The following is a 26,587-nucleotide window of genomic DNA, read 5'->3' as shown; positions in this document are numbered from 1 at the left end:
ATCAATATGTTCAAGATGTGAAAACTATTTCTAGTGCAATAAAGCTGCTGCTGCTGCTGCTGCTGCTGCACTGGTCAGTGTGTTATCTTTGCTTTGTGTCTCTGCCTGTGCTTTAATAAGGCGGTGTTAGTGGTGGAGCTCTGTTATTGTGGTACAATGTTTACAATTCATATCACTCTCCAATGACCATCAGTCGCCCTGATAATTCCTGTTTTTGTGCTGTTTACAGAACAAAACTTTGTGCCAGGCATCAGTAAGACATGAGAAGGATCAACCTGTCACCACACTGATCTATTGATGTCTGGCACTGTTCCTGCAGGTTTTCTCTTTGATTGCACTATATTTCCTTGGGGCTCTTACACATTCGACATCTGCAGAGTCATCACTGAGCTCTGCACGGCCCCACCTGGACTGTTTTAGCATGGTGGCCGCATGGGATGTTCTGTGCGCATTGAATGGGGCAGCATCTCTAAACACAATGTCCTATTTAATACAAAACGATAAATTTAAGCATCTTTAATTCCAGGAGTTATGTTCACTTACTCAACTCTGAAACCCACAGTTAGCAGTGTTTCGGGTACCTGTTTTGTGCTGCTCTTCATTCAATCAGCCTTTATTGTCACTGTACAAGTACAGCGAAACTGTATGTGCTATATTTTGCACATTTTGTGTTTGGACTGAAACCACTGTGAGGCTTGTCAGAAACAAAGAGCTGTAAGAGGTGAGGCCTCTGGCTTTGTTTCTTTCTCTTGTTTGTTTCTCTCCTGTGTCTGTGGTTTGTTTTCTTTTTAAGGAGCAAAGTAAAATGTGCAGTCTCTTTCTCGCTCTCTCTCTCTCTGTTTCTCACTCTCTCTCTTTGTGTGTGTGTTATCTTTATGCACATATAGTATCGCGAAAAAAAATCACTCAATTGAGGCATAGGTTTTTTTGGCTGGTTCTCATTTGTGGTTCTGGCGCTACTTTAACACTACGTTTAAACCACATCTCTTCTGCTTCACTCGTGCCTGAGGTTCACTCTACTCTGGAGTTTTTCAGCCCATAAAACAGAAACCTGCTGCACCCGGTTCCCTTTCTGAAGTTTAGGGTTGTATTTTGGATGCACAGTAGTGTGACAACTGAAAACATTAAAAATCATCATATCTGCAGCATGTAAGTTGTTCTTTTTCGGGTGATTTAACAACTCATGAAACTGTTTCAAATATGTTTATTATTAGGAAACTGATCACATAAAGAAATTAACAGTCAACAATTAGGTTTCCATGTTTTTTACATAAGTAAAAAGTCACAACTCATGAAACTAAGTGTATTGTCAGATACTTTGAGTAGAGTTTGTAGAAACAATGTCCCTGATGGAGTCCTTATTTGGAGACAAAACAGCTCAATTAAGGACCTGAATCACAATTTACTGTTGTCGGAAGGAAGCTGGTTTTCATGTGAAAAAAAAAAAAAAAAAAAAGTCCAAACACGATTGGCACAGAGGAAATGCATCAGATGGGGGGGAAAAAACAGGAAACCTTGACCTGATAATGCAGAGTGTGTGAAGTGACCTGTATGCATTAGGAGGTTAGGAGAGATGTGTGGCCTTACATTCTGGTGAGATTAGCAGCTGATACTGGCTTATCTAACACAAGATATGCAGGGACCCTGAGGGGAAAAAGTGGCACTTCACTCAAAAAATTTCTCACAGTTTCTTTAGGATCAACCTGGTTGTCTGAGCGTCATGAATAAAGTAATAAGCAGAGGCAGTAATTAGTTTTAACCACCTGCGATGTCTGACTCAGAGACGCTCATTATTATCTAGGTTGCTGCAGCTGCATGGCGACTCTTGCGCTTCTACTTCTGATGTCTCGAGCAGGCACTTGGAATTCACACATTTTTATATGCACAAGTGAGAAAACAAATGCAGGCCTAAGTGTGATGTTTTGTGGTGTGCAACATCAAACACCTGCCCCACCCAGAAACACTGACGAGCTCTGTCTAGTTCAATTATTTTCAAAGAAACACTGGTGTGCATGAGTTTTTTTTAAACACAGTGCATACACTATAGTGATGCACTTGCAAAAAGAAATGAGAAATCCTAAAGAATACTCAGAATGGAAGGGCACTGGGCAAGGAGTGAGAACAACGTAATGTCATTTACGTTGCCATTTCTATTTCAAGCCATTCAATTTAAAGCTACTGAACTAATGCGTGCAAGTGAAGCATCTGGTCTGCATGAATGTATTTCTGTTGGATTAAATATATTTTCTTGATCCATTCTGTCATCATGACTCATATAGGAGCTCAATCAACCTTCCTCTTTTTGCACATGTTCTACAGCTGATGTGTTTCTACCTGTTTTTTTTATTTGACTCTGGCCCAGCGTGTGGAAACCATGAAGTGCAATCACTGATTAGTGCCGTGAGGGCAGCTTAACCTTTGTGAATGAGCACCCACACCACAGGGAGGAGACCTGACAGTTGTCTGCTTGTTACAGATGGTAACTAACAGCAGCACTGCAGTCAGTGGGCCCAGTCTGGTGTGCACGGTGTGGAGCGGCCCACCACAGCTGTACAGTGTAAATATTTCACCCGTCATCGAAATACTCTCCCTTTCTTTATTACTGGCACAAAGACGAGCCGAAAGTCTGAAAAAACAAATCCTCTCTTTGTGTTCACTCAGCGGCCCGGTTCACATCGCTCTCAGCTCTTTTCATTTCACAGGTGTGGCTGCCATTAGACATGTCAGCCCAATATTTGTCACTGTGCTATTGCTCACTGCACTGGCACTGACACCAGTTTGTGACTCAGGGGGAAATTAATGGACGGTCTGGGGATAAAAAGTTTTTTCATATGTGCAAGTGTATTTATGTGTGTGCGCAATAAAGTAGCTGTTTACCAGAAGGGAATGACAGAGGCAATCATCATATTGATTCATCCATCTGAGGAAGGTGTGAAAAATGTGTTTCTGGTATTTTCTCAGAAGAAGATGTTAAATGTGTGAAAGCAATTTTCCCTGCAAAACTGTTGGTAAATACTGTATGTGGTGTGCATAGGCACGTTCTGCATTTCCTTCTAGTCACAGGAATACAGGTGTAAAACCACCATTTACAGACATGAGCCACCTCAGACTTTCTCCACCACAGCTTCCTGGAGAAATACTCGTAATATTGCTATACCTCAAACGTTACACAGGTCTGAGGCCAGAGAGTTCACTGCTTCCTCATCACAGAAGGTAGGGCAAGGGTTAAGATGGTTTTCTATAGCTCAACATGCTGAATTCTACACCCACGAACACACAAGTGACGCAGGTGATGTACATATTTAGATCAGATATCTGCATTTTAAAGCCCCCTTTTATAAAAAATAATCAAGTTCAACCCTGTTTATGTCCATAGGATGTTTTTTAAAATACAAGATATATCATGAGAGAAATAATAAATCAACTCCACAATCTCTTTCAGTATTTCCATCTTAAACTGCAGAAAAAACCAACGACCAATGCCTTAAAGAAATAGATTCATACAGTCATATAACTAAGAGAGTAAGTATAATCAATATGTGCAAACGGGGGGGCTAAATAAACCATCGACAAAGCTTCACCTCGTACACGTAATACAAAGAGTGAGAGTTTGCATTAACACATCACTGACACTGCGTCAGTCACTGTCAGTAACAAGTTGGCAAACAGCATTAGCAAATAAAAGTTGCTAAGCACCCTGCAAACCATGCTAATGACTTTTTGGCTCTCAATGCGTGTGTCAGTATTTCTTGTTAGCGATGACTCAAACATAAGACTGAGTCCTCCTTATGTTTCCTTTTTCTTGTAACATTTTGCTGCTCTTTGCTTTTTAACCTGCCAAACTCGAGCACATAGCAGTGGTGGGTGGGGCACAAGGCCTCATCCAGTATTTTTTAACAAATAAGTCAGCATATGTGCTCACTTCCTCGTCCATTTTTTTTCCAACTTTATATGAGAAAACCACGTTAAAAACAAATGATCAATCATAGCAGAGTATGGTTTTACGGAGTTTAAAACATACCTGAAGACATATTGTGGTAATAGTAGAAAACCGCCCGCGGATACTGGCTGCATTTAAAAGTCATATCATCTTCTAAACCCATTAAATATCAATTGAAGATCAGCCTGACACACACAGCAGCAGGGACGCACCCCTTTATCCCCTGCTTCACCTACAATCACCCAGTCACTCTTGATTTATGGATTTGTTGACTCATCTGACAAGCCACAGTGTTGGCCTATGACATTTATTACGGAGCTGCTCATGTCCTCCCACATATACCGTAATGTGGCAGCGATGTATAATCTACGGAGCGTGCAAAGTTAATGGGTCAAGTATTTATAGAGCTGGACGGAGAGGAAGAGCTCACTGGGGAGCAGCATCTGTGTGTGGGACACAGATATGGGAGAATCATGACCGATGACCTGCCCACTTTGAAGGGAAGAGTTCCCGATCAAGGCTCGGTTTGTACAACCTAAAATACAGTGGACTCGCTGGTTTCCTCCAGGAGAACATGTGCCGTCCAGACGCTCTCTGTTGTGGACCACACTACTTAACTCCTAACAACGCACACATGGCGGCAGGGCCCCTGACTGACTGAGTTAGCTGGAAGCAGGATCATCTCATTGTTCTGGTATCCAAACAGAACTAAAAACCCAGCTCCCCATCCTTCCTGCTCTCCTCAATCATTTCCCTCCTAAGCTCTGCAATAAAACCTCGTATTTAAACAAAACCCATCCCATATGATCTTCAAACCTCACTCACTCTCGAACACTCCAACGATCTGTTTATAGCGATTAAGCGGCGGCATCTGCCGAAAAGTGGTGAGAGAACCATGTGACTCAGAGCGAGGACAGTGGGAAAGAGACTCGGGGATAATTGGCTCGAATTGATACAAGACGAGGACAGTGGAGCCGCTTCCAAATGCGATCAGACTAAAGAAGGATAAATCTCAAAAGGCTAATCATGATAATCATAACAGCAACCATGTGTTTAAATAAATTACCTTCTTCGCTGATGACACAGCTCTTCTTTCACTGTGGGCAGCTCATCATAATAAACAGTGAAGCATGGACGAGACTGTTCAGAAAGTTGTCAGTTTCCAAGGAATATCAACAAAACACGCACAATATGATTGCTCGGAGCTGTGAGAGTGTCCAGATGAGGGGGATTTTGGAGACTCTCGGTCCCATGGGAACAGAAAGGTGCGTACGGCTGCGAGCGTTCTCATGAAAGTGTATACGGTTACTCAGCCCCCCGAGGGTCAGACATTAGGCTGGGGGAGAATGCACGCCTTGTCTCCTGGTAAGGTTTCACAGCTGAATACCGCACATTCACAGCTCACAGTAACTCAGCGGGGCGCCAGGGTCCTCGAGTCGCCATGTGCCAGGCCCTGTCACCGTCCCCGCTCAGAGTCAACACGCCATCAGTCACAGCAACTGTGCAACTGCTCCATAACTCAGTACGCCACCAATCATTCATCAGAGAGCATCAGGCCGACAGCCGCGACAGTCAGTTGGCTGATAAAGATGTCGCAAATCACTTCAAATGACCTAAAATCACATTATGTCATTTGTTACAAATAATAAATATATGTGTATGTGCTTTACAAATACAGTGGGAAAAATAAGTATTTGATCCCCTGCTGATTTTTGCCCTTATTTCGCTTGATCAAATGTAAATTAATTGATAACCTTTATATTATGATATTATTTTGGTTTTTTTTGCTGATATTCTGTCTCTTTCTGTTAAAATAAACCTACCATAAAAACTATAGACCGTTGATTTCTTTGTGGGGGAGCAAACTTAAAAATCAGCAGGGGATCATACTTATTTTCCCCACTGTATGTCTCATACTGTCAGCGACCAAGCTAAACCAACAAACTAAAGCCCCACATGTACTCATGACATCATCATTTCAGACACACGTTGCTATGAACAGGTGACTGTTATAGTATTACAATAACACTTTTTTAAACTTACAGACAAGAAGAAATAAACAAGTCTGACCTCCATAGCTTGTCTCAGTCTCGGCCCTTTGGTTCTTCATCATTTTGGAGAATGGAGCCTGTGTTGCTCTTGTCACATTGTAAAGGCACAAGTTAATTCACCTTCCCTATGGAGGACAAAATAAGAGCAACACCTTCACCACAAAGTGTGGCTTCCAAAAGAGTTTCAACACAAACTGAACATTACAACCGTCATAAAGGACGGATTTACTGCCGGCCTGAAGAATTTGACTACATCAGTCTTAGCTCGGTGTAGCGCATAAAGCTGTCAGCTGAGTGTGTGGCTGAGAGGAATAAGAGATATCAGGCTTGAGCTAGACAGATTTAAATGTAGGGTTGTGTCTGCAAAGTTTTGAGTCATGGTTCATCCACACATTTTGGTTCACACGGCCTGTTTATGAATCATAAACTATTGGCACAATGCGAATTTTCCCTTTTGTATACAAATTAGTAGGTACTGGTTACACGATCAGCCTTGTCTGCGTGTGTCGAGGTGTAAGTGTGTGGGTGTGTGATCTGAGTTGGTTCAGACTGCAGCTGTACGAGTGTTTCGGTGATCACACGTGGGCATGAATCAAGCAGCCTGGAGACAAGTTCGGCGAGTGGGTCCTAACACCGTGACACATGGTGTGTTTTGGTACAGTATGTGTGATCGTGTGAGCATTTATGATTATATGTGTGAGTGTGAGTGTGAGTGTCTGTGCGCGTGTGTGTACGCCACGCCAGGCTGAGCTGGTTTTAATAGGTTCCAGAGGTTGAAATGTGTCAGCCAATAAAAGCACAAGAACCTACAAAATGTTGAGCAATTCACTTCCTGTAGCGGTGGGTTTATCAGCGCTGCCGGTGCCAAAAGACAGATGACCTGTTCTGCTGGTTGTGTGCACCGGCTTTATTGTATCGCCATTTTATACTTTCACACACTTTTCTTGCTCCAGCCGCAGGAAATGACATAGGAAAGAGCAACAAAACCCGCACTGCTAAAAATGACCTCTGATCCAAAACCAAGCTACCAGAGAGAGAGGGGGAGAAAGAGAGAGAGAGAGAGAGAGAGAGGCCCAGATACAACCTAGTAATTAAAAAATCAGCCTTATCTTCTACTTATTACAGAGATTAGTTTGATGAAACACTTCACATGCTTCTGACGCACACAGAAATGTTTGAATCCATCCAAAGCGCCTCCAGTCTTCCCGTTCCCTCTCCTCTTCTCATGACAGACGCACATGAAACCAGAGAGGGAATAACAATACTTTTGGTGTCAGTTAAGTACAGGATCAGTGAAACATACCCGGCCTGGCCTCTGTGATGGTCTGGGTGAGCCAAACAGCCTGCTGGTTTCCCCTGCGTGGGCCCACACCACACTCACGGAGCACGCTCGTAATGAAGGGTTTCTGCTGCGCTTTTTTTGGAACCACTACGGAACAATGTACAGATTATATTTACTTCAAAAAAACGCGTCTCACATATATGCACAGAGACACGGGCAAAGGGGGAGGAGGTCGGACTGTATGGTGTGTCTGTATGAGTTCCTGCAGTAGGCTACGGTACTTTTTTTGGTGTGGTTACTTTCCTTTGTAGGTCTTTTATGTCAGTCAAAGCAATAAAAATTGTTTTTCTGCAGTAAGAGTGTAGAAATGTGAAAAGAGACCCAGAAGAATCCGGTCATGCAGTGATGAATAATCATTTGAATATCATTCACTACAGCATTTGCCAATTGGCACCAAGTAAACAGATATAATTCAATGCAATAACTCTGAATATGAAAGTGGTGTATACTGTGGTCGTGTTTGTGTATATTTACCTGGTGCGCAGCTCTCAGAAATCCCAAGCTGCACTTTAAATGACCACGGGAAGTGATTTCACCACAGTTTCGGGCAAAAAGAGCCAAGTTTAATACAAACTCACACACAACGAGCCAGTGGGCTGAGCCACGAACAACTTGGCAAGTTCATCCACTGTTACTCCAGGATGAAGAAAGTTCAGCTGACCACTCTCTGAGCTCTGTCGTCCTCAGCTGCTGTTGCTATGCCTGTCCACATTTCTGTTCACACGCTGCACATGAGGCAGAAAACAATGAGACAGATTTACGTAACTCTGGGCACAGACAAAAAGCTGCTTTTTCATCTCTAACCAACAACATTTAAACTCACTGAAATATTTAGAAGCAAACATGAAACCATCTCAGGTAATGTTGGATGGGTCTTCTGGAGTGTAAACCTTCCTCAATTAAATAAAGTGCAGGATGAAGTGGACGACTAACCCTAATAAACAGTTGATGAACTAATTGTCAGCAGTGGAGCCAGAAACTCAGGTGGTGTAGGTGAAGGTCTGTATTGGCTTTCACGAAAATTATCTTCATCTCTTGTTCAGTAGCCTATATCTGTGTGGTGCAGGCAGCCTATAACTTCATCAACAGTTTTTATTTGGAGCTTATATCCAAATATTTGCTCTTTCTTTAGGCTTTGCTTCCTTTGTTCCTGTTCTTACTTTCATCTAATAAAGTTCAGTTTCACAGTTTATTGCCTCCCCCCTGCCTCCACCACTGTTGGTCAGGAATTCAGCATTTTGTTACAACCTGTAAACTCACAAACTACTGTTACCTAATCACGTGGAAGAAATAATCAGTCACAACTGTGTGCTAGTTAGCAGGACATGCTAATGACTGCAAATTACACTAGGGCAGAGATAAACACACTATTTTCCTCTCTTTGGTTTTGAGAAAGCTTTTAAAAAAAGGTACTACACAGCAAAGTATTTAAATGTTGTGTATCACTATTACCACAGCCCCATTTCCACCACTCCTCGAGAAACACAGCAGACAGTCACCTGGGGGTCGGGAACCACCGAGGGGTCGCAAGGGGCTGCGAGAAAATGAACAGAACAGGAAACCAAAAACTATGTTTTACGCCACACCACCTAACAGTCTCTCCTCAAGGTCCATTTAATAGCTGTAACAGAACTTTTGATTACATCAAATGATCTTTATCAGCACGCAGTTTGAGTTTGCTCAGTTGTCATGGAAATTTTTCTACATTTACAGGAAAGCTACTAAATGGACCTTGAGGTGAGTCTGTTGCCATTTCCAAGGACAGGAGTTAACCCTGAAACTTCCTGTTTCCCACTCTCCCAGCATATTTGCTTTTTGCTGAGTAATCTCAAAACCTACAGGCACAGGCAACTTTGTGACAAGACAACGACACAGACAAAGCATCATTTTAAAGATAACAAGACAAAAAAAGGTTGCTTTAAAAGAACGTGAGTAAGTGTAATCACTCTCCCTGGGCTACTGCTGTGCCTTTCACCTTATCACCCTCCTTGTATTTCACATAATTTTTTATAGAAACCCCTTCCTGTCAGGAAATCAGCCCCTTTAGTCTGGCTTGTGAAATTTACTGCCTTATTTTCGTTGGAAGCGAAATGCTTATACAATAGTTTGGTGAGCAGGCGTGTGTTGCGATTGGCTGGCGAGGGTGCATGCTGAAAGGTACACCTATTCAATGTAGACAATGGAGTGTTGTAATTGGGTATTTTTAACCATCACGCTAAGTACCCTAAAGTCACTGTTACCTCAGTTGCTATGGAAGTGATAGACTCGATTTATAATCTTTCCGTCTGGCTAATATCTGTGACATTTCCTGAATACATATTAGATTGGCTATTGTATTACTAATCTGCCCCTACCTGTTTGCCGCCTGGCTTCCTTTACATACAGCCATGGAGGCTTTCATTCACTGACTAACACCCTGGTGGAAGTAATACTTCACTTTGTCAGAGGAAAAGCAGCAATTAAAACCCAGCGAATGAAGTTTTTGTGCCCTAAAGAACACACTATACAGTGCTACAGACTCAACACAGGACATCTTCAGCATAATAATCCTCATGTTTAGTCTTCTATAACTTTTATTGGGGGGCACCTGAAGCTCAGATAAAGACCAAGGATCAGGCCTAGGAACTAACGCTGGATTTTCCCAGCAACATCATCATACAATGAAATTGTTTATGGCCTAATTCCCGAGTGTAGCATGCCCACGCTCTCGCTCTGTGGAGGAGAAAAGAGCTCTTCCCAGAATCTGACCCCCGACTGAGAGCGCTGGTGGGCTGTTGGTGTGTCAGTAACTGAAGAAGTTTGAATAAATCTCACAGTGGCCGCTTACTAATTCTCATGACTCACTCCCACAATGTAGCCCGTCATGCATCCCACCCCTGCCCACACCCACCCTTTTCTCCCCCTTCCCCAATGTGGGAATGCTCCTTTGCTCTTTCTTCCACTCTGTCCTCCAAGATGAACTCATCCCAAACCGCTGCTTTGCGAACAAAACAAGCTTTCATGAAGCTGCCCATTCACATCTCACCCCACGAACAGCTAATGTGGAAAAAAATACATGTGTATTATGGCACGAGTGACCACTACATGTATCATAGTTAACGGTTCCCGTGAGGGATGTTGTCACTGTAAAAAAATGTCAATTTCTAAGGAACAAGGAAATATTTTCAGATAAACCATCGCACATCTGTGGCTTTACCACTTGAGTGTTTAACATAGCATCCGTAGCATCATTCTCTGAAGCAAGTTAACACATGAAAATCACCATAAGTGGAGTTAGAAAGTTTCTTTTCTCACAAAGAAACCCCATTAGGAAAGAATGCCTCTTTATCAAGGCTGACATTTTTGGGGCTTATCAGAGCATGTAGGACAGGGAGAGGGTGAAGGGTGAAGGGTTAAATGTTACAATGTGGGAATATGAAGGAAAAAACCTAAAGAGGGAAAAAAAAATCCAACATAACGTAAAACAAAGCATCCATGGTTTGTAGAAGAAAAAAGAAGCATGGTTGAAGAACTGCGGACTTTGAAAGACTATAGATTGAAAATATTAAATGTAGCCTACTTATTTCTTGCTGAGAGCTCAATGAGAAGATTGATACCACTCTCACGCCTGTACAATACAGCCAGCAGCCAGTTAGCCTAGCTTAGCGTGAAAACTAAAAAAAAAAGAAAAGAAAAGAAGTTTAACAGCGTGGATATGGTTATGGGTTGGAAAAAACAAAACATGATGGCTCTAAAGCTCACAAATCATGTTATTGTACATATTTTATGTACTTAACTGTAAAGAAGTTGTCAGTGTGGTGGACAGTGGGAAGCTACATGGCAGAAACACTGTAGCTACATCTGTAAGGAATTATAAGACACTGCAGGGAAGACACTTTTTCTCTTGTCAAGATGAGGAGCAGCTGGTTAGCTTATCTTAGCATGAAGACTGGACGCAGAGGACACAGTCAGCCTGCCTTTGTCTAATAGCAGCTAACAGAATACAAAACAAATGTAACATATAACAGATCTCCTGGAAGAAGCTGCTTGGGCAACCAACCAGTGTAGACTTGGGTGGGTTTGTACAGCTGATCAAAGAAGTGCAGTAAACAGTCCCTTCAAACTTAATTGTCATGGACAGTTTTTATACAGATTAAACGAACAAGATGCCATGTAGCCTATTAATGTGTAAGCTTCATTGGAGGAGGATGTTATTAACTTTGGGTGGAGAAACTCAGCTGTTTCTTTATGCTTAACCAACATTTAATATGTATTGAACAGACATGAGAGTGGTATTAACCCTCTCCTCTAACTCTCGGAAAGAACAAGAGTAAGTAAGTAACCACGTTGAGCCAGCCCTTAACAAAAAAGAAAAGCACATGAGGGCCTCACAAAATGCAACCACAAATGAAACAAAATACAAAGACACGTCACTACGTCATGCTGGTGAATGTGACTAAAGCAATTAAGTGAAAATTCAAACAGGAGAACCAGTGGCTTTTTGGCTAATGAGGTAGAACACTTGGTGTCAACAGTGCTGACTGAGCTATCTCCCTTCAAAAATAAATACAAAGTTGATTTCTTCTCTTCGTAGGCCGAGAAGTCTTGGTGGTAAACCCAAAACATAGCTCCGGAGAGCTCGTGGGATTCAGTTTCAGTGATGCCATCGGGGACTGTTATAAACACAGCTGAAAGTGAGCGGAGGCAAATTCATGAATAAGCAGAAAATGACTAAACAATCACTTATCCACAGTATGGAAAGTGTGTGGCAGGAGCCTGAGCTCAATAACATCAACTTGCCAGCTTAAGGGTGAGAACTGGTGATGGTTTACATAGGAAATGAGGATGTTTGTGTTTGCATATAGACACAACTGACATTCACATATGCCGGGTTTATGTCTAATCAAAACGGTCCCGAATGGCAGCCTCTTCCTGTGTTTATTTGTACCAGAAAATCCCCACTGACTTCAGAAACTTCAACCAACAAAGCATTTTCCGCCTCTTGACGAACCCGAATATCTACTTGGGAATAGATTTTTTTTGTTTTGTTTTTTGAAAAACAACAACTTTGTTTAAGTCTGGGGAATAAATGAGTGCATTTTACTGTGCTGAGGCTTTGTCTAACAGCTATCTGGCTTCAACACAAACGAACAACTTCAAGTGTGTTTTCCTTGTAAAAACATGAGGCTTGGTTCAGAGCAAAACCCCATTTGACAGTCAGCTCTGGTGAAAGAATTGACACATTCCCCAGACCCACTACTTAAAGCACACTGTATGTAAATGTCATTTTTTACAACGGTCACAGGCCAGTTTCAAAGATTTGCATCAGTTTGCATGATAGAGAAAACACAATTAAATGAGAAGCAGCAGAATTGGCTGAGCAGACTGTGCTGAGGCCGCGCTCAGGTCTGAGTTTGAGGTTGTAGATGCAGTCTGATCTGAATTTCGAATGTGAGGCATTAAGTGGTGATGGCTAAGAAAAGAAAGGGCAACAAATATGCAGACAGAGCAGCAGGAGACTGGAGACTGGAGGGGACGGGCAGGTACAGGAGCCTGTCAGACAGAAATACACTGGACAGCATAGAAAGCAATGGAAACATTTACATATGTTGTTCCCATTTCCTCTTATTAGGGGCTCACAGTGAGGCAGCTGACCCACACAGCTGCACATGAAACAGAAAGAAAAGCTGGACTTTGACAAAGGCAGGCTATTTCTAGGATTCCCATAAATCTCTGGCAGCCACAACAGAACTGGACAGTACATTAGAGTTTATATACAATATGAGTTTCTGTATTTTCTCACTTTTCACTTGGCTCCGTTGTTGCTTCCCCCCCCCCTAATCACCATGGATCCCTTCAAGTTAAGAAAAACAAATAGACACATGAGGGACGAAAAAAATTCATGACCTCAACTTCAGAAATACATCTAATACATCACTTTCCGAATGAAAACTGAATAAGACTTCAGTGACTATTGGGTAGTTTGACATGGAGGGAAATACACATACTCACACTATGGAGACTTAGATGAGAAGATGGATCTGTTGCTAAGGATGTCGCTGATGCTATAGCAGTCAGTTGGCTTAGTCGACCTAAAAACAGGTGGAAACAGCTTTGTTCTCACCAAAGGTAATTAAATCTGTCTCGCATCAGCTAAAGGTCAGTAATTGATGGAAACAGCAATTCCATTAAAGGTTTTAAAGCTAATTTCCCCTTTTCAATGACTGGGTGGTGCGTTACATCACATTAGATGTTCAGCTTCTCCAAAAACACTCCCACAGGCTTTACCCTTAACACATGTTTTCATTCACACACAGACATGTTTGTCCTCTTTCACACAATACGACTAACAAGTTGACATACACATTTTACACAATGAACCTCAGAGTGACAGGAGTAGTCTATACAGCTGCCCCATGGACTCCATTGTTAACTGAAGAACTTTCCCACATCCCCAACAATACTTATTTTACTTTAGAGCTCCTTCTCTCTAACAACATTGACATTTGTGTAATATGCATAATGCTGTTTGAGTTATAAGGGTTTGAGAGATCTACCCAGCCGTGACAACCTTTAATTATAGTATAATAGACCATAACTGTCGATCTCCTGTTACTCCCTCTATCTCACCATACAACACACAGGTTTTAATTGAACATGCTATTTCTGCTCCTCACAGCTGGAGACCTGCCTTTCATGTTTATCTCTATTATGTGTGAAGTCATCAGGCAGCTTGGAAACGAGATTTTCAAAATAAAAGCCTTAGAACATAACAAGCGCGCACAGGGTGGTCCCGGGGTAGGTTGGACTTTCATACTAAAAGCCTTAAAAAATAACAGGAACTTGCAACAGAGCTTCGTGGATGTAAACAACACTCAAAACAACAATGTCAACACACAGTTCAGCTGTGTGTGTTTCGGCAGCCAACGACACAGTTAAGTGTCAGCTTTTCCCAGAAGCCAACGATCCCACCCTGTCCTCTGGAGTTGCATTTTCTAGTTAGATCTAGTTCAATTGTTTTTGTTTTTTTAACCTCAAGTCTCCATGAACGCATTACTTCTGGTTGATCAACAATTTGACATTTGCACACACCTACTCAGCCGCCCCTTCACTGTACTGCCCTCTGGGTCCCTGGAGTTCAGAGAGGTTTGTTTCAGAGGAAGCCTGCTATACTTGCAGCTGCAGCAGCCCTACGCGACGCGGCGTGACTCACAGAGAGAACTATGCGTCTTGTTTTCATGTTTCTGCATGTTGCTGTTATGTGTTGTTGTGCTGTACATTATGTATTTCAGCCTCTCGTGGTGCGATGATGTGTGTGAAGTGCAGTGCTGGTCTTGTCTGTGATGTGCAATAGAATTTCCTTCAGGGACTTTAAAGTGCAATGAACTAAAGTCAAACTAACAGCCCATAAAACAGCAAATAAAAGTTTCTACACATAGTTTTTGTGCAGATAAAAAAAATTTTTTAAGATATTTTAAACATGATACTTTGGAAGCTGCTTTCCTGCTGTTTTCAGTCTCTTTATATCAAGTTTTCATCAAACTCTCCGCAAGAAATCAATATTTCCCAAAATGCAAATTGCGTCCATTTGGCACCTCATCCTGAATTTCCTCCTTCAAGAATTTCCTTTTAACAACATTGTCCGCTCTGCTGAGCAGTTTGCACAGTATCAGTCCCCTGGCTCTGCATTCTTAACACAGGCTACATATCTGTGTAACAACTGATTGTTTCCACTGAGGTGTGAATGCTTTCTATTGTCTTTGTGAAAAAACATTATAGCGAAGGTGTGTGTATTTACGCTGTAAGCAAAAGGCGAGAATTACATTTTGAGGTGTAATTTTGCATGATATGGGCCTCCACTAACACCCCAGAACTGAGACATGCAACAGGTCTCAGTGTGTGACGGGGGGCCTAAGACAGAGGCGTTCTCAGCGTGTGAATTGAACCCACATGGGCTCTAATTATAAAGCTATGGGAACAAGAGGCACATGACCTGTCACCTGCGCTCCTAAAAGATTATTATGAAGATTATAAAAGATTATTTACTCAAACATCTGGTCAGGCATTGACAAACAGCAGCCGGACAAGTAAAGAAGACAACACTAATGCTCTGCGCAAACAGCAGTAAATCTAAGGCGGGTTGTCATGACAAAAGCAGGACTGACTGACTTCCTTTCTGCAAGCGCATTAACGTCACAGGAAAAAATCAGCCAGGGCCGGGAGAGCTGGACAGAACATAGTGAATACAGAAAGGCCCCTCCGCCCCCCCTCAGCAGTGAGACGACTGGGTGGGTCCAGACTGCTCTCTCTCTCACTCTTTCTGTGTGTGCGAAAAGTTTGTTTGTGGCCTGAGGGGGAAAGAAGCAGTGATGGAGCAGATCCCTACTGTGGGGAGGGGAGGGGGGAAAAGACAGAGCAGAGAGTCCTGCTGTCACGTCTTTGTGTGTTAACTAATCAGAGGCAACACACTGGGAGCTTGTCACTGTGTCTCTGCAGGGGGTTAACTGCCACTCGGCTGACACTGCTCAAGAAGAGGGGAGCGGTTCCACTTTAGTTATCTCCTGGGTGGGCGTCACAGGACACAGAGGAAAAGACAGAACGAGATGAGTCAGGGGGCACCAACTGGAAATCACTTACTTAAACAGGAGGAAGAGGGAAAAGCTGCTCCCAGATGAGCAGGTGCAGAAAAGAGGGGAGCTAAAACAAGAACAATTTTGTTGATGCACAGAGAAAGAAAATAACTATTTATAGAGCTTCAAATTGGAACCTACAAGCCACAAAAGCCAAGACCACCAGGCAAGAACAAGTCTCTGAGCCGAGAGGCCGAGGCTTCATTTCCTACTGTAAATAGTTTTTGTAAAATCTTCCATTAATGACAAGTGTGGAAATGAGTAAGCTGCCAATTATGTGCGTTAAGTGCAGGTTGCACGTCACTCTGTAGTCACAGCTCCCCCTCTTTGTGTGTAAGCTCTGACCGGTGACTTCATCTGTGCTTTTCTCAAGGATATCCCTCTCCTTTCTAGGCACAATGAGGCAGCTTCCTGTTTAGAGAAGGCCCAGGCCAGCCTTCACTCACCCAGCCTCACATTACGTAATTTCCCCCTTGTTCGGGCAGTGTCCCTGGCATGTCACCGCAGCGGTTTGAGACGGTCCCTGTTGTTGTGACCGGTACTATTGTTTCATGAAAAAAATAAAAAAAATCATTCCTACTACAGCAAATAACTAAATAACAGAAGACCTGCCATTTATCTGTACAACTGTTCATAATGACGCATCCTGTGTAGTATATGAAATTAATGTTTTTGTCTTAACTTCATCAGTTGAGCTCACAAACAATAGGATCTACATGTTTGATTAGTCATTAATTTCAGTACCCATTATCTTTCCATTGATGGATTAATCATTTTATCAACAATTGTGGGAAATTCCCATCACATGGTTTTCCTAAATCCAGGGGGTCATTTCCAAATTCCAATGATTTCCAATAAAATGAAACAGAAAGTCTCCATATCTGTTTGTGTTCCTTTCTTCAATGTGTGTACCAAAAAGAAAAAAAAAAGTGGAAATTGAAAGTCCAGATGCTAGGCTTGGTTGTTAAAGAGAAAAGTTCATTAAAAACAACAGGAAATGTTTTGGATTTACACTTAAATTGATTATAATAAAGGTCAACCTATTAACCACCAAAGAGAACATGTTAATGGCTGCTGGCTCTCCAGCTGTGTTTGCTATTGTGACAGTGAATGCAGAGTGAGGCTGCAGTGGTCATTAGACTCATTAATCCCAGTCAGGAAGAACATTAGTAATCTTAATTTATTTAACACTCCTCACAACACAAGGCAAATAGCATTGATCCAGAGCTTTAAGATTTGGATTGATCATCATTGATGTAAGTTCAACACTGGAAATCTGTTTTCATTGACCGGTGGGGAAGCGTCTCCTCTCAGTAGGTTTCATTTTAATAACTGACTGATGTAACTGAACTTTCTGTCCACAGATTATTATTCAAAACAGAGAATTTCTATCTTTGGCATGTCTGAAGGGGCCCTCTAGAATAAATAAACATGGCCCATGAATGTCATGTCTGCAGAATGAGTTGTTTTGATGTGTGAGTTTAACATAATTAAAGATGAAGCCCATATGAGCTTTATATATATATACGTGTATATATCTGGGGTTTCTAGTGTCAAACTGTCCCAGTCACACCACACCCACAAATTTACTATTTTTCTACCGTCAAGTCTTATTACTGTGTGTGTGTGTGTGTGTGTGTGTGTGTGTGTGTGTGTGTGTGTGTGTGTGTGTGTGTGTGTGTGTGTGTGTGTGTGTGTGTGTGTGTGTGAGAAAGATTTCTTCATGAGCTGTCAAACCTGCAGAGCAACATCAGAACTCCGTTGATCTCGTGCCACAATTATCTTTCAAAGCAGCACAATAAATAGAGCAAACGGACGAAGAGGGAAAATGCACTTGGCACGGTATGTGTGTGATTTTTCAAACGTACATTAACATAAGTTAAAAGTACCTGAGGGCAGAGCAACAAGGTGAAAATCTCACTTTCAGAATGTGTCACTGAGCTCCAGTTCCTCCTCAGGCCAAATCTGGAAGAAAAAAAAAGAAAAAAAAAAGATGGGGTCAGAGGGAGAGACTCGCTGAAGGGCATACACATTATAGACCAACCCTCTCTGCTTGTTGAGTCCTGCCTCGCGCTGTTCCCACATCACACTCTCATGTCGCTGCGGTGCGCGCTGATCGACACAGTCTGCGTCCTCTGCTCCGGACCTTGGACAACTTCAACTGCTCCACAGTTTCACTGGACATTTACACGCTTTTACAGGTCAGTGGTAAACTTTTATACGGCTGTAGTTTTAACGCGTTGGTCTGACTGTGTGCACACAGACTCGTGGAGCGCGTCTGTGCTGCTCCGTGATGCCTTTATTGCGATTTACTGTGTAAACGCTTTTTTGTTGTTGTTGTAATTTTTTAAGAAAAAAATATCCTAACATTGGACTGTGCAAAGGCTCAGATTCGCTCAACCATTTAACGTCTGTGTGCCAGTTACAACTGCACGTAAAGAAATTAAGCAGGTTTGGATACTTGTTGCGTATTTACGCACATAACATACGCGCAATCACGCACAAATCACACACAAAAACACACACACGCGCCTATTTTTGGTGTCCCAAACGCTTATTAATGTAAGAAAACATGTATTTAAATGTTGAGTGGCAATAAGACAGAGTCAACATGATCAATATACTACAGAAAATGTCCAGTTAAAACTTTGGCAACGTTGAACCTTCTTCTTCTTTTTTTTCTTCTTTTTTTTCAAATTCACACTCAAACTCGAACATTTAACCTTATGAAAAAGTCACAAAAAAATAAGTTATTACTGTGAGTGGTAATTTCCCGTATTAGAAGCTTCCCCTCTCATTAATTATCTTGATGTGATCGCTATTATGTGTTATTTTCTCTATGCACGCTGGTTATCGGTGCGGTTTCCTGTAGTTATCTCTAGTTACTTTATTTCCTGACGTTATTTATCGTGTTATTTCTTGTCACTAATTCTAACTTTTTCCTCTCCTCTTGTTTTGGGCAGGCTGGCTCTCATCGCCTCCTAGTGCACAGCCAGGGCACTGAAAATTTTGATTTTTTTTTTCTTGGGAGGAAAATTCTAAAACCACAGGAAATCCTACTCAATAACTTCAAAAGAAACACTTTTCCCCTACAACATCTGTCTGGTTTCAATACAAAAGAACGCAAAAAAGGATGCACAGTCAAAGGACTAAGTGACAACTCATCTGTGGATCTACTTTCAAAAACACAAAAGAAAGATATAAGGGGAGAGAAAGCAGGTACCTGTGGGAAATAACAAAAGAATGGCCACAGATTCTTTCCATGCTGCCTATGCCGCTGTAGCCCCATCTGCGATCCCCGAGTCCCCGTCAACAGGAAACCTGCTGAGGATGTTTCGTGAGTACCAAAGCAACGCCGTCATCATAGAGCATTACAACTTCACAGGCAAGCTGAAGGGGGACAAGTACAAGGAAGGACTCAAACCAGAGGCCATCGCTTTTCTGCTTGTCTGCCTGCTCATCGTTGTAGAAAATGCTGTGGTGCTGGTGGCCATATGGAAGAACAAGAAGTTCCATCTGCCCATGTACTATTTACTGGGCAACCTGACTCTCTCTGACCTGCTGGCAGGCTTCACCTACATGGTAAACATCATAACATCCGGCGCCAACACGTTAAACATGACCCCGGTGCTGTGGTTCCTGAGGGAGGGGGGCGTGTTCATCATGCTGGCTGCCTCTGTCATCAGTCTGCTGGCCATCGCCATAGAGCGCCATGTCACCATGGTCAGGATGAAGCCGTACCAGGGGGACAAACAGGGCCGGATGTTTGCTCTGATCGGGGCGAGCTGGGTGCTGTCTGTGCTGCTGGGGGTGTTGCCCGTCCTGGGCTGGAACTGTATGGGACAGCTGCCCCAGTGCTCCACAGTCCTGCCGCTCTACGCCAAGAGCTACATCCTGTTCTGCATCACCATCTTCAGCGCCATCCTCTTGTCCATCGTGGTGCTCTATGTCCGCATCTTCCGCATCGTCAAGTCCAACACCCAGCGCCTGGCCTCGGTCCCACACCGCAAAGGCCTCTACCGCAAGTCCCAGAAGTACTTGGCCCTGCTGAAGACCGTCACCATAGTTGTGGTCGTCTTCATCGCGTGTTGGCTGCCCCTCTTCATCCTCCTGCTGCTGGACTTCTGCTGTGCAGCCAAGGAGTGCAAGGTGCTCTACAAGGCCGACTACTTCCTGGGCATCGCCATGTTCAACTCCCTTCTGAATCCCATCATCTACACCCTGACCAGCAAGGACATGAGGAGGGCCATCCTCAGGCTGCTCTGCCGACCCTGCCTGTTGACAAAAGACGGACATATGAAGAAGATCGGGATACCCTTCCTGGAGTGCAGCACCAGCAAGACTGATGCCGCCTCGCACCGGCTGGAGGGGCTGGAGACCACAGTGTCCTCCGGGAACTTTACACCATCTACTATCAAAGCCATTTACCCCAGGATGTGTAAGACATGACACAGTGACTCTATGTGACTCTGCCCTGAGAGAAGCTTTCAGAGTAAGAACTGGACCACTGAAACAGGCAGCCCGCTTCGCTCCGAACAATAGATGCATTACAAGAGCTGAAGTTTGCCACGGTTTCAGTATTATTAATCTTCACCAGAAGCAAAAGCTTGGTGTATGTGAAAACTGTCCACATTGGGAGAAAGTCATGAACTTCTTAAACATTATCTGTGCATATTTCTATAAGAGTGTGATCATGAAAAACATTACTGTCCAAGCCTTAGAACAGTAGCCAGATGTTTCTTGTGAAAAAAAACCAACATTACATTTTTGTCTGTGAGACAAAACAGGGCCAGTATTCGACAGAGGATATTCCTTCTGCTAAGATGTCATTTCATTCTTTGAAATCAAAGACTGTGTGCAGATGTTTTACATAAAGACAGCCAATTATGCTGTACATCTGATAGACCAGGCCCGAGGCACAGCCGTGAGATTTATCCTTATCTCCTCTCCCTGTGTAACATATAATGATATGTTGTTACAAACACAGAGCATCCACACCCAAACCCTGCTGCCAAAACCATGTAATTTCTGCCATGTGAGTCTTGGTCAGCAGCAACGCCGGGTAGAGATCCCCCTCCGCCGACATCAGAGGCTCGGAGGCCTAGAGACGCACTGAAGAGACGCCATATGGAGAGATGTGCAGGGCGGTTTGCAGCTTTGGAGGTCCCCTCTACATATGTAGCCACAAATGATGAATGACTCGACGCAGTAAAAGCTGACAGTGGAGGTTTGTTGATGCCTTTTTTGGTTGAACAAACTAGAATATTGCAGTTATATACTTGACCGACCTTGTGGACAAAAAAAAAAACGAGCCTTCTTGTTGGGATCAACTTCATCATTCCAGGGAAAGATGATAATCTATGTTCTGGGGAACGAGACAGATCAAAGAGGAATCTGCACACATCAGGAGTGCGGGGGCTTCAAGTAGTGGGAAATTTCATTGTGGTGATGTGACACAAACACGGACACTTTCTTGACTGTAATATTGTACATTAATGTAAAGAGAAAAATATATAAATATATTTCCTGAATGTTTTTTTTAGTATACTTTGTAAATATCTATAGCCTTCTCTGAGCTGCATTTTTGTATTGTAAAAACCTCATTTAAGTTATAATGTCAGTTTTATATGTGCACTGAATAAACATGTGAATGGTGTTTACATAGAGGTTTGTATATTCTTTAGTCACCTTCTCAGTTCTCACTCTTATAATCTGACAGTTTCATAACGCTCACTGATCAACATCCGGACGGTTCCCTCACCACCCAACTAAAATAAATACATAATACAAAACATCACAAAGCACAGTAACATAACTATGTTATCAAAACTTGCAGCAAAAACTGAATTAATTTTATTTCTATGTATATTAACTTGTTCATCTTTTTTTGTCACACATTTAATTAACAACTATTTTCTTTTCTGCACACTCATTTATTTAGGGTTACCATGTACCAGTAACTGCACTATTTAAAGCATAAGTGTGATCAGATAACACAAACCACTGAAAATCAAATCTCCAGCCATTCTGTAATAAATTGTATCCTTACGAGAGATAAAGTGCGAGTAAAATCCGAGCAACAGCAGATAAATATGTTTAGTATTAATATCGAACGACAAAATTGAAACCTCAGTTGCCGACTCAAAACAAAGGTTAGAGCAGTAAAAGGTGTGACACTAGCATAAGCTCGATCTTAAAACCACCTGTCAAACCACGTAAAAATACACGGGCCAACAAACAGATGAAGTTGCAGAAAGTTGAGTCTGTTTATCGTAAGGAAACCACACACGGGTGCGTGGGTCTTACAAGTTGGGGTGTATGAGCTGCGTGGTGGTTTTCAGCCGTGGCTCTTTTTCAGAGAATAAGTTTCACATCTTAAACAGTGAGTATGGGGTATATAATAATTTACCACACATGCCTTTCACAGCAGAAACTGTGTGTGGGCACTGGAAATGTCGCATGGATATAAGTTTACACTTCGGCTTCTTGGTCTGATTGCTGATGCATCGGTGTGACACTACTGTTTTCATCGGTATCGTGTCTGAATTTCCCCACACGACACAGCGACGTTTACAGATGCTGATGCACATTATCCCACTAGAAGCCGGCGAGCTCTAAACACATCAGTGAAAGACAATGTCAAACAACAAACTCTGTTTACAGTGTTTAATTATAAACAGTTGAATATCTATGACGCAGAGGCCACATCAAAAGATGAGCTACTGAGCAAAACTCAACCAGAGGAAGCCATTGTGATTTCATTAAAACATGTGTTGGATATTTATGGTAAGAGCTGGAAAACTAATAGAGCAACCCAGGATTTCAAATTGATATAATGTCGGCTGTCACCACATGTTGTGACTGTCAGTGCAAAACTATTTAGTATCCGAGCAGAAAAGCTGAGTGGTTCACTAGATTATTAAATCAGAAAATTTAAACCAAGAATGAACGACTGGCTTCTTACAATGGGGATGAAAAGGCTTAAATAGTTTAAGTAAAATGTATTTGGTAACACAGTGACAGAGTGATGGACGTACAGTTGAAATAGTTCATTTTTGCTTCTAGTAGTATCATCAGGGCCAAGGTCAACGCAACCTCAAAACTGATGTTTTAATTATATAGAAATTTAGTATAAAGATGTCCACATTTAAATTAGTAGTAGAGTTAATTATGACTCAGCGTATTGTCTGTTAATGAGATGCAGTGACACTTCATCTCATGATGCAGCTGTGATGGTTCATCACACAAAAATGCCCATGAAACAACAACAACAGTCTGACTAATCCACCTAAAGACATCTCCAAGGTTTCCCTCAGGAAACATTTTTTTGTGTGTTGTCACAGAGACAGCTGTCAATTCATCAAGAGGCAAAAACTATAGAAGAAACTGAATTAAAGTTTATCTAAAGGGAAAGCATGTGGGCATTTACACACACACACACACAGCTCTGCAGTGACACCTAGTGACCGACCTGCCCTCTCGCTACATCTGCTCTGGTGAATCTATGGTGCTGAAATACATTAGACAATAACTGCTAAGCCACTGGTCTGAGACATTTAATTTTAGAGCGGTATAAATGTTACATAGGACACGGAAAAAACAGCAAACACATGAACAAACAAACAAATACATAATGTACACAACATCTGTGTCCTTCCTTCATCTACCAGTCAGTGCTGACAAAGTCCCACAGCTGGTCGCTCACGTCACTCCGAGATCGAGCAGACGTGTCGACGTTGATGGGGGTTGCCAGGTCTGCACCGTAGTGCACTGCAAGAAGACAACAAACAAGAAACCAAAGTCACATTTGAGTCATCAGACTTGTTCACAACACAACAAACAAGCTAGTGCACAAAATAACCACAGAAAGCAAAGCTGTACCTCCTTTTAAGACGTTGGGTGGTGTATCATATTCCCACTTGATCCTAGTGATTACGTAGTAAACCTGAGCCACGTACCTGTGGTGAAAAGATTTTAAAAAACAGGTGAAAACGTCACATCACATGCTGTTCAAGTCCTAAACGCAGCCACTGGAACCTGAAAGCAGCAGAAATGTAAACATCTGGATTTTTTCAAACTGAATAATGTTTAATGAGTTTTTTTCTCATTTGAAAGAGAATAATAGTTTTTTGTGTTAAATGCAGGTTCAGTTTTCCTCTGATTTCAACAAAAGTGTAGTGATGCCTTCTTGATTTGACAGCACATGCTGTAACTAACTATACTACTGTAAACTAATTATCTATATCTATCTAATCGATTGACTATTTCTAGTCTTATAAATCAATCAATCATTTGTCTGTTAATTGTCAAAAAATTGGGAGATATGCCCATTATAGGTTCATCAGGGCCCAAGGTGAAGTGTTCAAACGTCCTGCTTGGTCCGACCAGAACAAAGATATTCAATTTATATTTAATTTAAACTGATGAAACAGAAGAAAGGAGTGAATTCTCACATTAAAAAAAAAAAGAATCAAATGAGCGAGTATTTGGCTTTTTTTTTCATTTAAAATGATCAATTACCAAAATACATTCTGCTGCACTTTATGCCATTTTATCAAATGCATGCAAAAACATCTTATTCAGATAATCAGGTTACAGGATTTAACTTTTTTTGGTTCATAGCTTATTGCAATCATCATCTGCAATCACACTGGTTGGCAGAAATGTGGAGATCTGTGAACTACTCAAAAAGGCGGCAGTCCAAAAATACTGATGTAGGCTAAACACTCTGAAGTGATAATTATTTCTAGCCATTTTTTAATAAAGAGGTTGAACCCAATAATCCATATTATGTACACATTAAGCAATGCATTTCTGAACTACTGCATAGACACTACTGAACCTTCAGAAAGCAAAGTATCTGGTCGGGGACTACTGCACAATACAAGTCAAATCTACACCAAATTGTAGATTTTTTCAGAGTGAATTGTAAGGTAAGCACAGCAATTCCATCATTGCATATCTGATACTCACACTGCTGAGGGAATAACCTCTGTGGTGTCTTCATCCACCTCGCTCTGGAGAGTATCAAGCTCTTCTTCTGCGTTTTTCAGACTCTCCAACTCTCCCTTCAGGAACCTGGGTGAGGGTTAAGGTTGCTATTGGAGGAAACAGTGAATGCAGCAGGAGGTCCAGAGAGAAGACCTCACTCTTCATTGCACGCAGACAAATAAAAGGATACTGTAACTCTGAGTCGGTGATCTGGCTCTTGGCTGTGCACTGCCTCAGCTGCTCATCCAGACTCTCCAGCTCCCTCTCTCTTTGCTTTTTCTCCTCCTCCATGTTCAGCAGCCTCTGACCCACACTCTCCTCGATCTGAGCCGCTTCTGCAGGTGAAGGACAGCGATGAAATATACATTCAACATAAATACAGAAAAAAAAGGAATAATGGAAAACATTGACAGCTTAAAAAAAAGGAGGGGGGAAAAGGAGACCATTAAATATCTGATTACTCGCCTTTTAGAATCTGTGTCACAAGCCTTTTAGTTTCTATGTGCTGGTCAAAAAGGGCCCCGTGTTCATCTTTCATTCGCCTCAGGTTCTCAGTTTGGCTGCTGTTGATGAAGGACAGCAGCGCCTCGCCCGTCTCCTCCAAGTCTTGAAACTTATGACCCTGAGCCATTGTGTTGGCACTGACAGCTGACAAAAGATGAAACATTTTGGGTATTGGGTGGAAGAGGCAAAGAGTGAGAGCTCATCCAGGCTGGTTAAGCTTCACATTTATGACAATAAACACTTAAACATATACATCCCCATGCTCAGCAGGGGAGGAAACATTCAGCAGGAGAGGTAGAAGCACCGTACAGTGTAACGTAGTGCATAATCAATCATTATTAGTGGTCCATTCCTGGCACATTTTTGGGCTCTCAACCCAGCACAGCAGTTTACAAACAGTATTGTTGTTGCTGTAGTCAAGTATAAAAAGAAGCCATATAAAGTTATATGTGACTCTTTGATTGACAATGCACTGTACTCATTATATCATGTTGACTTTAAATTAGGTAACGTTACTTTTACGTTGCGGTCTATTTACTGCTGCTGCTTTGTTAAAGTAAACGCTGTGAATACTTTGACCATTGTCACCTCAAACGTAAACTTCAGTAACATTAACTCACTCTAATAACAGTGCGTCAGTGTCTGAAAGATTTACAGCTGAGCAGGTACAACAACACAGTTTTTAGTCTCGTTGTTTTGTTTACTCCGTTCACATCGGTAACTACGACAGACGTTAGTTACGTAGCCAGCTACAGTGATAAAAATCATCCTGCCGTACATTACACGTTACAAGTATATAATTGACACCATGTCTAATAAGTAAGAATGTTTTTTAAGAGACATAAGACAATTATTGGTGAAATTAAAGCAGAGAAAACACATACTGAGCTGCTCCCTCCGTGATTCAAATCCTGTCGCTGCGCGCGCCCTTTAGTTTCCTCTTCCTGCGGCCTCGCGCGCCGCAGCGCCGCCTGCTGGACGGGAGGGTGACGTCATGATAACATCAATCACTGGGTGTCGCTGTTTCCTACAAACACTTTTCCTACAATGGTTTTAAATCTTATATGATGTTCAGTGTGACAATTAAACTGTCCTGTGTGTGCATCTGAATCGTATGTTTAATTTCTGGTTCGTGTTATACAGAAAAAAG

The 26,587-nt window shown here is 42.1% G+C and overlaps 2 protein-coding genes across 2 annotated transcripts; one reads left to right on the top strand and one right to left on the bottom strand.

The window, feature by feature from the left end:
* The first annotated feature begins 18,037 nt into the window (after nucleotides 1-18,037).
* On the top strand, nucleotides 18,038-21,504 carry s1pr5a (sphingosine-1-phosphate receptor 5a). The gene is made up of 2 exons (XM_083976602.1): nucleotides 18,038-18,143; nucleotides 18,906-21,504. The coding sequence occupies exon 2, from the start codon at nucleotides 19,186-19,188 to the stop codon at nucleotides 20,389-20,391; it is 1,206 nt and encodes a 401-aa protein (XP_083832728.1). The 5' UTR covers nucleotides 18,038-18,143; nucleotides 18,906-19,185; the 3' UTR covers nucleotides 20,392-21,504.
* Nucleotides 21,505-23,451: 1,947 nt separating this feature from the next.
* Nucleotides 23,452-26,353, bottom strand: spc24 (SPC24 component of NDC80 kinetochore complex). The gene is made up of 6 exons (XM_083976666.1): nucleotides 26,322-26,353; nucleotides 25,399-25,581; nucleotides 25,124-25,268; nucleotides 24,916-25,020; nucleotides 23,824-23,900; nucleotides 23,452-23,712 (listed from the first exon to the last, which is right to left on the bottom strand). The coding sequence occupies exons 2-6, from the start codon at nucleotides 25,562-25,564 to the stop codon at nucleotides 23,606-23,608; spliced, it is 600 nt and encodes a 199-aa protein (XP_083832792.1). The 5' UTR covers nucleotides 25,565-25,581; nucleotides 26,322-26,353; the 3' UTR covers nucleotides 23,452-23,605.
* Between the last annotated feature and the right edge of the window lie 234 nt (nucleotides 26,354-26,587).

This window comes from Trachurus trachurus, assembly GCF_905171665.1.
Source record: "Trachurus trachurus genome assembly, chromosome: 8".
NCBI lineage: Eukaryota > Metazoa > Chordata > Actinopteri > Carangiformes > Carangidae > Trachurus > Trachurus trachurus.
Note: the sequence above shows the minus strand (reverse complement) of the source record. Positions and strands in the feature narration are given on the sequence as shown.